At 34.3% G+C, this 12980-nt stretch overlaps 1 protein-coding gene across 18 annotated transcripts in view; it reads right to left on the bottom strand.

Moving 5' to 3' along the window:
- Positions 1-12980, bottom strand: part of AKAP9 (A-kinase anchoring protein 9) — a 196380-nt gene that overhangs the window by 123618 nt on the left and 59782 nt on the right. For 17 of the 18 annotated variants that reach the window (XM_055084976.1, XM_055084981.1, XM_055084975.1 and 14 more), the window contains 2 exons: positions 6865-6909; positions 341-394 (listed from right to left, as the gene is read on the bottom strand). In XM_055084976.1, the coding sequence (XP_054940951.1) occupies positions 341-394; positions 6865-6909 (99 nt within the window). The remainder of the gene's footprint in view (positions 1-340; positions 395-6864; positions 6910-12980) is intronic. The other variant, XM_055084979.1, reaches the window with a different exon arrangement.

Here is a 12980-nt window from a genome sequence, read left to right as displayed (position 1 = left end):
CAGTACTAACAACATTCCCTCAGGAAAATGGATTCAAAATCTGAATCTTACAGCAAAGTCTAATTTAAAACATCACTCATCACCTGGGAGTGTACTGGCATGACTACCTACTTTGTTGCTAATGTGATACATATACCTCAAGAACAAAAACAAGATATCTGCAAATTCTGTTACAATTGAGTTTTGTAACAAAAGGTGGATAATTTTGTTTTGTTACACATTAAAAGCATTTAGAAATCACACACTGAAAGAAGTACATACAGGAAAAAGCTTTGTTAGTAACCAAATGGTTTTAAATAGAATAAAACATTAGTATAATGAGTAGTTTTAAATACTGTACCCTTAATAAATTTGTAGGCTTTCCTGTTCTCGCCACAAAACTGCAACCATTTACCTGTATAAAAACAATTTTCTGAAATATTATGGTTTTAGAATTTTATTTAAAGCTCACAATTATATTTGTGCTAACTGTATTCATGCTTTTCTTATGCCTACGGAAAATGCCTCATTGGCAAAAACAGACATAGTGATTAAATTTAAACATCTAAAAGACATTATGACCATTTCAAATGCCAAAGAATTCCGCATACATTTGAGTGCTTACAATGCAAAAGACACTGTACTATACATTTTCATTTAAATGAATTAAAGTTCTGACTAAGTACAGTTTCTCTTTTATCTTCAGAAGAATAAGTATAAACCTCTAGTTACAAGATCCTCCTCTATAAAACACTGCCTTAAAATCATTTAAATAATTGTTTTTTGATTAAGCCCTATTCATTTTATTTTATTTTATTTTATTTTTTAAGCCCTATTCATTTTAAAGTAAAACTGTTTACTGATGTAAATCTATTGAAGGTTGGCAAGCAGGTGAAGAAGTAGGAGATGTCAAGAGCTGAGGAAAACTCCCCCAAGAACTTTCCCCTGAGGGTACTATGATAGCCAAGCCAACCCTGACAGATGTGGAGATTTTCCAGAATACAGATGTCTCTATCACAGACATTTTGTGGTAGGACGCAGGAGGTTGGCAGAATATGTCTCTGGGGTTGACCTGGTGGGAGATTAATTTCAGATCAATTCATCTACTCAATAATACCTTCCTTCCCCCTAACAGCAAACAAGTGAACTTCATTCCTGTTTATGTTTAATTTCTCACAATTCTATGTTAACAGAATCCAAGATAATGAAGTTTTTACTGTTGAAATACATAGAACAGAATATCTTAGGATTAGGTTTAGGTTGATATGGATCACAACACTTAAAAAAGTGAAGATCCTAATTAAGAGTTCTTTCCAGAGTTTGATTCCTTTTTTTCCCCCAAGGATAATTTCAAAAAACGAAGCTTAAAGTTAAAAAAAAAATTTCACCTTTACGGCAACACATTATTAGAATTTGTGAAAACTATCAGAACACAGCAATACTAACTCTATTAAGATTGTTAATAAAGTCACTTGCAATAACTTTCAAATTAAATTCTAAATTTCCATTAGCTTTTCTTGATTTTGAAATGAAGCACTTTGATAAACATCTACTAAACTTTTCCTTTAGGGTAACAGTATAATGAAATGGATTTTACGAATATTTTCAAATATCATATTAAGCAAAGGATATTCCTTTAAGTGGTGATGATATCACTTACATAAATTAGTTATCTATTTATAATAATTGAATCTAACACATTAAATAGCCAACATTCAGCTTAACTCTTCTCTAAGTTCAGCACATTTTACACTTGAACAAGTCATATGTACTGGCTTCTTAAAATACTACATGACTGTTTTCAAAACTTAATTATAATAAATATTAAAATCCTGTCAATATTAATAGTTCTTAAAAATTTAATATCACGTAAATAGGTAATAAGAGATTATACACCAGAACTAAACTATATTTCAAAGTTAGAAAAGAAACACTCAACAGAATATTAGGATCATTAATAGTTAGCAATAAATGATTATATTTTTTAATCTAGATAATTACTTCACTGATACCTAACAGGTAGAGCATTTATCTCATCTTCTTACCCTAGCGTTTTAACACAATACCTGGTAAACCATAATATGAAGGCATATTAATAGCTTGAAACATGAAGATTAGATGAACAGACTCCTCCAACTGAAGAAACCTTAACTTTTCTTAATGTCGTTCTTTACTGTGGCATTTTTCAAAGTTATTTAACCTTTAGGCTACACTAATATAGTCTTTTTGAATTCATAATTTACTCAATCTGTGTAGACAACTTGAAGATTTGGGGAAGTACAAATAAGGTACATTCTAAATTTTAAAATGTTCTGTAGAGTAAGTATCATCTCCTAAAAATACTGCTATTCAGAAAGAATCAGAGGAAAGATGACTCTTATTTTATAATCAAAAAATGTTCCTCACACAAAAACTTTTCCTTTCAGTGGACATCAGTTTAAAAACAAAGAAGAACTCGCTCTTTATTTATGATTAACATCTTATCCTTATTATACTTAATTTGGCAGTATGTACAAAAATATTAATAATGGGCTTCCCTGGTGGCGCAGTGGTTGAGAGCCCGCCTGCTCATGCAGGGGACATGGGTTTGTGCCCCAGTCCAGGAAGATCCCACATGTCACGGAGCGGCTAGGCCCGTGAGCCATGGCTGCAATGGGCTTCCCTGGTGGCGCAGTGGTTGAGAGCCCGCCTGCTCATGCAGGGGACATGGGTTTGTGCCCCAGTCCAGGAAGATCCCACATGTCACGGAGCGGCTAGGCCCGTGAGCCATGGCTGCTGAGCCTGCGCGTCCGGAGCCTGTGCTCTGCAACAGGAGAGGCCACAACCGTGAGAGACCCGTGTACCGCCAAAAAAAAAAAAAAAAAAAATTAATAATGGATGTTTTAATAAAAGATAAGAAGAATCTAATAGTTCATAAAGTTCATAAAAATTATAGGAGTTCAGTGTGCCTAGCTGACTCCTGGAATTAGAGCCAAGAAACTAATGAAGTTAAGGTCATTCATTCAAAGTCAAAGTTAAGTATCAAGCACCATGTTGTACACCTTCAATACATAAGCTGAGACAGGATGGCAGAAAATGAAAATAAGGTGAAGTTAAAAAAAAGAAAGAAAGAAACTCAAGTCAAAGTTGAAAAGCTAAGTTTACGTTACTTAACGGCTGGCTATAGGCTATGTCTCCAACTCCAGCCAGTCACTCCATAAATGTCATGAGTCCTGTAAGTGACTTGGTTAAGAAGTTCTGAATAATCAGTTGAAGTCCATAAAAAGACTGTATGCCCTACTATCATTTCATCTTTCTATACAAAGCAAAGCATATTTATTTACTTGTCTTATCCCTGTATGTTGCTTGTAGCATTTCCAACTTTCTCCAAATAACCCTGCTCTAAGGGTATCAATAAAAATATTTTAGGTAAATATGGTATTGTAGATATGAAATGCCCCTTCACCAAGAACTGAAAAGATTATGTATAATTTAAATTAACTCGTAAGAAGGGTATTTTTTATTTAGTCTGATTTCTCTAGTATACATAATTGGATATATTTTTATACAGATCTTAGGGAGATCACAGGATAAAATTATCTGACTAATCCTTTCTAGACCTGAATCCACTTTTTAATCCAAGGGGTATACTAGCCACAGAAGTCAAGAACATTAAGCACATACCGTATCTATCAAAATAAAATTTCAAAACTAATTGCTAATTAAACATAGAATCAGAATCTGAAATCCTTCTGAGAATAAATTGTTAAAAGAATTCTCATCACTCATTTGTTTCATATAAACTTAGTGTGAAGAAAAGCATACATCTAGTGAAGCACAGTAAAAAAAAACCCACAAGCTTTGCTGATTGTTTTTAATATATCAAACATCATACTAAAATTACCAAATAACCTTCAAAACTACCCTGTGATATAGATATTATTTCCCCCATTTTACAGGTAAGGAAACTGCATTTCAGAGTTTAAGTGATGTGTCCAAATTCATCCTGCTCAGAGGTGAATAAGCTGAAATTTGAAAACAGGACTTTCTGGCTCCAAAGCCCCTTCTCTTTTACATCATCTTATTTCCCTATGTACCAGAAAAATGACAGTGACATTTAGACAAAATACAAGATAATTATGTATCTTATGATTAAAACCATGTAATTTTGAAATTTTATGAATATTCAAATGCAGACCAGAGCAGCCAAGACTGTTATACTTCACAAATCTGTTATTTGTAGTGAAGTTATATGTGTTGCCTAGAAAGGAATTTCATTTTAGAGGTCCCTTAAGAGTTCTAATATGAAGAGTATTACAGTGTGAGATTTACTCCTTGTTTTATTTATTTTTTATTTTTATTGAAATATAGTTGATTTACCATGTTGTGTATTCTTTGGTTTATAAATTTGACCTACTGAAGATTTTTCTGCCTCCCAAGATTGTGAATATGGCTTAGAAGTCCCCTGAAATTCTAGCTCAGTCAAACCAGTCCAATGTCATTAAATCAAGTAGCTAAAGACCCAAAACTAGTCCAGAGTATCATGGATTGAAGCAGTACCCATTTTAGCAATCTTGATGAGACATCATCAAATATTTCACAGACTATCAATTTTATACTATTTTCTATACACATAGTAAAATACGTAAATTTCTCAAAGTATAATCCATTATGAATCTAGGCCCAAAATGGATAATATTAGAAGGATTATGATTCAAATCTGGTCAAATCTGTCAAAGATTATTCATAATTATCTTTCAACGTAACCTTCTAAATCACTAATTTTTTCAACTTATAAATCAGCTAATCAATTGAGTTTTTGTGACCAGTGTTAGAAAGAAAAAGTATTAGAGGACTGGTCACATAGTAAAGTATCTTTTCCTGAAAGTTTGGTTTAAAAAAATATATATGTATGAATATGTATATATTACTCATGTGCACAATTATTCATGTATACAACTATACACATATATGTAATACATAAATATATAAAATTACATACACACATATATATGTAAAATATATTTCTTATTGTTGAATCATGGACAACATGTTTTTTTGTTTTTTTAAAAAAAATTTGTATTACTCTTGTTTAAAAAAAACTAAATTTATTTATTTATTTATTTTTGGCCACATTGGGTCTTCACTGCTGTGCACAGGCTTTCTCTAGTTGCAGCACGTGGGCTTCTCAGTGCTGTGGCTTCTCTTTGTGGCACAGTATGGGCTCTTGGCACGCGGGCTTCAGTAGTTGTGGTTCGCAGGCTCTGGAGCACAGGGCTCAGTAGTTGTGGCGCATGGGCTTAGCTGCTCCACGACACAAGGGATCTTCCCAGACCTGGGCTTGAACCCGTGTGCATTGTCAGGACAGCTTCTTAACCACTGAACCACCAGGGAAGTCCTGGACAACATGCTTTAACTTTTATCTGTAGGACTTATATTTAAAATTATTTGCACCTCATTTTGAAACACATCACATTTACTACGTATCACAATAAAAATTTAAAATATAAATTTTAACCAAATTTCACAGGCATGTATTAGATGGTCTGATCTGTAGCCACTTGGATTATAAAAAAAATTCACTTTGGTATAAAGAAAAAAAAAATGCACTTGTGGAATCCTGGGCTGCCCAAAAGTCACCAGTAGTTCAGGTGCCAAACCATCTTAAACTTCAATCAAGAAACACAAGCTCTAAGAATTAAGGTATTATGGAAGAGAAAAGCAATGTTTTCGTATCTAAGCCCCAAATTTAAAGTCACAAGGGCAGATTCTCTGAATTGCAAGCTGTAATTTTAAACTGAGATACTTCCCATAAAGGCAAATTTATGTAGCCTAAACTGGGCACTAATTTATTTATTTAACATTGGTTAATTATTTCCCTGACCAGATCACTAATAAGTATATTCCCAGCTTTTAAACACATTCAACTTTTTTTTTTTTTTTTTTTTTTTTTTTTTGGTGCTATGCGGGCCTCCCTCTGCTGTGGCCTCTCCCATCGCGGAGCGCAGGCTCCGGACGCGCAGGCCCAGCGGCCACGGCCCACGGGCCCAGCCGCTCCGCGGCATGTGGGATCCTCCCAGACCGGGACGCGAACCCGGTTCCCCTGCATTAGCAGGCGGACGCGCAACCACTGCGCCACCAGGGAAGCCCTCATTCAACTTTTGAAGTGTAAAAGTTTTCACTCCCATTAGCAATCCCAAACAGTAATAAGTTCATTTAAGTACATGAAGTTTTTTTTCCTTTCCTATTAGACACCTACAATAAATCAAAACTTATAGAATACACTGAGTTGTTGAACCATTCAAAGCAAGAAAGTTTTCCATGTCCTCAAATACTGGACCAAAAAAAATGACAATCATATCTAAAAGAATAAGAAAAAGATAAAATGACATACATTTATTAACACATAAAGAAGGTATTTCCTAAAGTGTCCAATGCCCATGTTAGCTTTTATAACCTAAATTAAAAATCACTGCTGCAACATTAATTTCAATAAATGAATTTATATAATTAACTAGAATTCAAGCAGCTGTAAAAAGCATTACGCAAAATAAAATACCCTATAATATGAAATGCTTACTGTGTTAAATATGGATACCTTATATCATGTATCCTAGAAACCCAATTTCAAACACTTTTCTAGAAACTAAAACAAGGCCTCAATCTAATTAAGGACCAACTTATTCAAACAAATTTAAGACTTTAGTTAATAATCTGAAAAAAAGATATGTCAGAAAAATATGAACTTCAGGTTTTCTAGGTCATTTACATTACATCATACTGTGCTATATTCTTATTATATTCATAAAAACATAAAGCATGTGAGTTGCAAGTAATAAAGTACTAATAATCAACAATAATTTCAAAAAAATATGAAATGTCAATCACAGTGTTACTTATCCTTACCTCTGAACTATAATCATCTGCCGTGGTTGAAATTTCACTTTCCGGCTAAAACAGAAAGTAAAAACGGATTATAGTAAAGCCTTTCTACTGCGTCCCCTCTCCAAATACTGTACTTTATTAGCCCATTACTATTGGTAACTTATGATAGAAAACTAAAAAAATATTACTAAAAAACAGGTAAAAAATTATTAAATTCTTTAAAAATTCCACTCTGATTATGAATCACAATGGCTAAATAACACATCTAAAATTTATCACTAGGCAGTTTTCTAAATATAAAAGTATCAAGAAGTACTTTCACACAGGGTCTTTTATACACTACAAATCATTTGTAAGACAAAAGCACCAAAAAAGATACCATCCTTCTAATTCTTTTATCTCTTTTAAATAAAATAAAGTCTTAAATTGTTACTCCAAAAAGTTCAATTTCTTTAAAATGAAGAACCATCAAATTTTGGTGCTAGAAAAGTAGCAATAACTTGAAGAAAATTACCAACCTCTGTTGTTATTAACACTGTTGCAGCTTACAAAAAATTTTCAAAGACATTCTTGCTTCACCCTTACATCCCTGGGATTTGGGTATGCAGTGAGTGGCTTTTCTAAGCTTCCCTCAGCTTAGAAGTACTAGGAAGAGTCAAAGAGGAAACCTAAATTTTCACTGCTTTCACTGTTCACATGCTCTCATCAAATCTAAGAATCTAATTTTACAAGTGCGAAAAGAGACCCAGATATTTCATTTTTTTCACTCAACAAATATGAACCATATGTGAACCCAATATCGAAGCACCCACATAATACAAATACTAACAGACATAAAGGGAGAAACTGATGGAAATATAATAATAATAGGAGACTTTAACACCCCTCTGACATCAATGGACAGATCTTCCAGACAGAAAATCAATAAGGCAACAGAGATCGTAAATGACACAACAGAACAGTTAGACTTGATATTTTCAGGACATTACATCCCCCCAAAACAGATTACATTCTTTTCAAGTGCACATGGAATATTCTCTGGGATAGACCACATACTAGGACACATGGCAAGCCTAAACAAATTTAAAAGGATAGAAATTATTTCAAGCATCTTTTTTGATCACAACAGCATGAAACTAGAAATCAACTGCAGAGAGAAAAATGAGAAAAAATGATTACAGGGAGACTAAACAATATGCTACTAAAAAACTAATGGCTCAACAATGAAATTTTAAAAATACCTTGAGACAAATGACAATGAAAACACAACCATACAAAAGCTATGAAATGCAGCAAAAGTAGTCCTAAGAGTGAAGTTCATAGTGACACAGGACTTGCTCAAACAACAAGAAATTTCTCAAATAAACAACCTAACCTACCACCTAAAAGAATTAGAAGAAGAAGAAAAAGCAAAACCTAAAGTCAGCAGAAGGAAGGAAATAATAAAGATCAGTGAGGAAAAAAAACAACAACAGAGATTTAAAAAACAATAGAAATAATCACTAAAACCAAGAGCTGATGTTTTGAAAGGACAAAATCGACAAACCTCTGGCAGGGATCACCAAGAAGAAAAGAGGACCAAAATAAAATAAGAAATGAAAGAGGAGAAATAACAACTGATACCACAGAAATACAAAAAACCATAAGAGAATACTATAAACAATTATGTGCCAACAAATTGGACAACCTAGAAGAAATGGACCAGTTCCTAGAAACATACAGCCCACCAAAACTGAATCAAGAAGAAACAGAGAATTTGAACAGACTGATCACTAGAAGTTAAACAGAATCTGTAATTTTAAAAAACTGCCTTCAAACAAAAGTCCAGAACTGGATGGCTTCACTGGGGGATTACTAAACATACAAAGAAGAACTTATATCAATCCTGCTCAAATTCTTCCAAAAGATTAAAGGGAAGGGAAAACTCCCAAAGTCATTGTTTGAAGCCACTATCACCTTGATACCCAAACCAGACAAAGATACCACAAAAAAGAAAATTACAATACAATATCTTTGATTAATATAGATGCGAAAATCCTCCACAAAATATTAGCAAACCAAATCCACCAACACATTAAAAAGGATCATACACCACGATTAAGCTGGATTCATCTGAGGTTCACAAGGATGGTTCAACATATGCAAATCAATCAATATGATACACCACACATCAACACAAGAAAAGACAAAAACCACATGATCATCTCAATAGATGCAGAAAAAGCATTTGATAAAATTCAACATCCATTTTTTTAAAATTTTAAAAATTTTAATTTTATATTGGAGTATAGTTGATTAACAATGTTGTGTTAGTTTCAGGTGTACAGCAAAGTGATTCAGTTATACATACACATGTATCTATTCTTTTTCAAGTTCTTTTCCCATTTAGGTTATTACAGACTACTAAGAATTCGCTGTGCTATACAGTAGGTCCTTGTTGGTTATCTATTTTATTATCATTCCACTTTTGTGTTCATGTTATTGAATACAATTAAACATAATGTTTACATCTATAAAATTATCCTGTGTATACATGTAAAGAAACATTAAAAAATTCTAATAGGGTTATCTATTTTAAATACAGCAGTGTGTACAAGTTAATCTCAAACTCCCAATCTATCCCTCCCCCCAACCCTTCCCCCTGATAACCATAAATTCATTCTCTAAGTCTGTGAGTCTGTTTCTGTTTTCTAAATAAGTTCATTTGTATCATTTTTTTAGATTCCACATATAAACAATATCATATGATATTTGTCTTTCTGTGTCTGACTTACTTCACTCTGTATGAAAGACTCTAGGTCCATCCATCATTCTTCTTAATGGCTGAGTAATATTCCCTTGTATATATGTACCACATCTTCTTTATCCATTCAGCTGTCAATGGATATTTAGACTGTTTCCATGTCTTAGCTATTGTAAACAGTGCTGCAATGAACACTGGGGTGCATGTATCCTTTCGAACCATGGTTTTCTCTAGATATATGCTCAGAAGTGGGATTACTGGATCATATGTTACCTCTATTTTTAGTTTTTTAAGGAACCTCCATACTGTTCTTCATAGTGGCTATGCCAATTTATATTCCCACCAGTATAGGAGGGTTCCCTTTTCTCCACACCCTCTCCAGCATTTATTGTTTGTAGACTTTGTGATGATGGCCATTCTGACTGGTGTGAGGTGGTATCTCATTGTAGTTTTGATTTGCATTTCTCTAATAATTAGCGACATTGAGCATCTTTTCATGTGCGTCTTGGCCATCTGTATATCTTCTTTGGTGAAATGTCTATATAGGTCTTCTGCCCATTTTTTGATTGGGTTGTTTTTTTGATATTAAGCCATATGAGCTGTTTGTAAGTTTTGGAGATTAATCCATTGTCGGTCACATCACTTGCAAATATTTTCTCCTATTCTGTGCGTTGTCTTTTCATTCTGTTTATGGTCTCCTTTGCTGTGCAAAAGCTTTTGGGTTTAATTAGGTGTTTATTTTTCTTTTTATTTCCATTACTCTAGGAGACGGATCGAAAAAGATATTGCTGCAATTTATGCCAAAGAGTGTTCTGCCTATGTTTTCCTCTAAGAGTTTTATAGTATCCAGTCTTATATTTAGGTCTTTAAACCATTTTGAGTTTATTTTTGTGAAATATCCATTCATGATAAAAACTCTTACTAAAGTTGGTGTAGAGAGAACATATCTCAACATAATAAAAGTTATTTATCACAAACTCACGGCCAACATAATACTCATATGAATACCATATGATCCAGCAATTCCACTCCTGGGCATATATCTGGAGAAAACTCTTAACTGGAGAAGATACATGCACTCCAATGTTCATAGCAGTACTATTTACAATAGCTAAGACAAGGAAACAACCTAAGTGTCCATCGACAGATGAATGGATAAAGAAGATGTGAGAGAGAGAGAGAGAGATATTGCACTCCAATGTTCATAGCAGTACTATTTACAATAGCTAAGACAAGGAAACAACCTAAGTGTCCATCGACAGATGAATGGATAAAGAAGATGTGAGAGATATATATATATATATATATATATATGTATAATGGAATATTACTCAGCCATTAAAAAAAGAAATAATGCCATTTGCAGCAACATGCATGGACTTAGAGATTATCATAGTAAGTGAAGTAAGTCAAACAGAGAAAGACAAACATCATATGATATAACTTACATGTCGAACCTAAAAATATGACACAAATGAACTTACTTACAAAACAGAAACAAACTCACAGATGTAGAAAACAAACTTACGGTTACCAAAGAGGAAATGCAGGGAGTGATAAATTAGAACTTTGGGATTAGCAGATACAATCTACTATATATAAAAGAGATAAACAACAAGATCCTACTGTATAGCATATGGAACTATATTCTATATCTTGTAATAAACCCTAATGGAAAAGAATCTGAATAAGTATATATACATATATATGGATGCATATATATACATAAATATATGTATATATACTTATAACTGAATCACTCTGCTGTATACCAGAAACTAACACAACATTGTAAATCAACTATATTTCAATTTAAAAACATTAAAAATTTTTTAAAAGCTGATTCATGGGCCCCACCCAGACCTGCTGAATCAGAATCTACATTTTAAAAAGATCCCACGTGTGATCTGTATATACATGGAAGTCTGAGAAGTACTCCTCCAAAATGGAGAAAGATAATAAAGTACCTGTCCAATGAGCTCAAAAAAATTAACAGAAACAAAAAACAAAAAAACCCCAACCAAATAAACAAAAAAAGCAAAAACTGAAAAAAAACCAAACAGGAAGCATTACTGTCTCCTTTCTCATCTACACTTACGGAAATTTTATTCAGCACTCAAGATCAAGTTCCAAGTCAACCTCCTCTCTGATGTAGTAATGATGCCAGGAACAGAAATAAGCTTACTCCTGTTCTAAAATCCTGTGGCAGTGGTTCCTAACTTATGTGGCCCTCTTTTAAATCTAAAACACTTTCATGGGACTTTCCAGGTGGTCCAGTGGTTAAGAATCCACCTGCCAATGCAGGGGACATCAGTTCGATCTCTGGTCCGGGAAGATATCACATGCCACAGGCAACTAAGCCTGTGTGCCACAACTACTGAGCCTGCGCACCACAACTACTGAAGCCCGCGTGCTCTAGAGCCTGTGTGCTGCAACTACTGAGCCCACACGCTGCAACTACTGAAGCCTGCAGACTCTGGGCTGCGTGTGCCACAACTACTGAGCCTGCATGCTGCAACTACTGACGCCCGTGCACCTAGAGCCTATGCTCAGCAACAAGAGAAGCCACCACAATGAGAAGCCTGTGCACTGCAACGAAGAGTAGCCCCCACTCGCCACAACTAGAGAAAGCCTATGTGCAGCAATGAAGACCCAGTGAGGTCAAAAAAAACCACTTTCATGATGCCAGTCCTTATGGTTAGCTCACTTACTTATTCTTTCAAATGGCTATTGTTTAAATGCATATCATGTACTAAGAACTGTGCTACTGAGGATAAAATGGTGAACAGACACTCTGCACGTGAAATGCTAAAATTCCAGTGAAAGCCCAAGTATTGATTTGTTAGGCAGAAAATGAAAATAAAAACATCTTCAAATCAAATCAAGCACCACAGTTACTATATTGTATTATACAAAAGATCTAGATTTCAACAAAAAATTACAAATACAGGGCTTCCCTGGTGGCGCAGTGGTTAAGAATCCACCTGCCAATGCAGGGGACACGGGTTCAAGCCCTGGTCCAGGAAGATCCCAAATGCCGTGGAGCAACTAAGCCCATGTGCCACAACTAGTGAGCCTGCACTCTAGAGCCCACGAGCCACAACTACTGAAGCCCGCGTGCCTAGAGCAACAAGAGAAGCCACCGCAATGAGAAGCCTGCACACAGCAATGAAGAGTAGCCCCTGCTCTTTGCAACTAGAGAAAGCCCACTTGCAGCAAAGAAGACCAATGCAGCCAAAAATAAATAAATAATTTTTTTAAAAATTACAAATACACAAAGAAAAAGGAAAGTATGGCCCATACACAAGAAAAACAGTAATCAGTAGAAACTGCCCCTGAGGAAAATAGATATTGGACTTAATAGACAAAGATTTTAAATTAGCTATTTTTTAAA

This window comes from Physeter macrocephalus, chromosome 5 (genome assembly GCF_002837175.3).
Source record: "Physeter macrocephalus isolate SW-GA chromosome 5, ASM283717v5, whole genome shotgun sequence".
Lineage (NCBI taxonomy): Eukaryota > Metazoa > Chordata > Mammalia > Artiodactyla > Physeteridae > Physeter > Physeter macrocephalus.
Note: the sequence above shows the minus strand (reverse complement) of the source record. Positions and strands in the feature narration are given on the sequence as shown.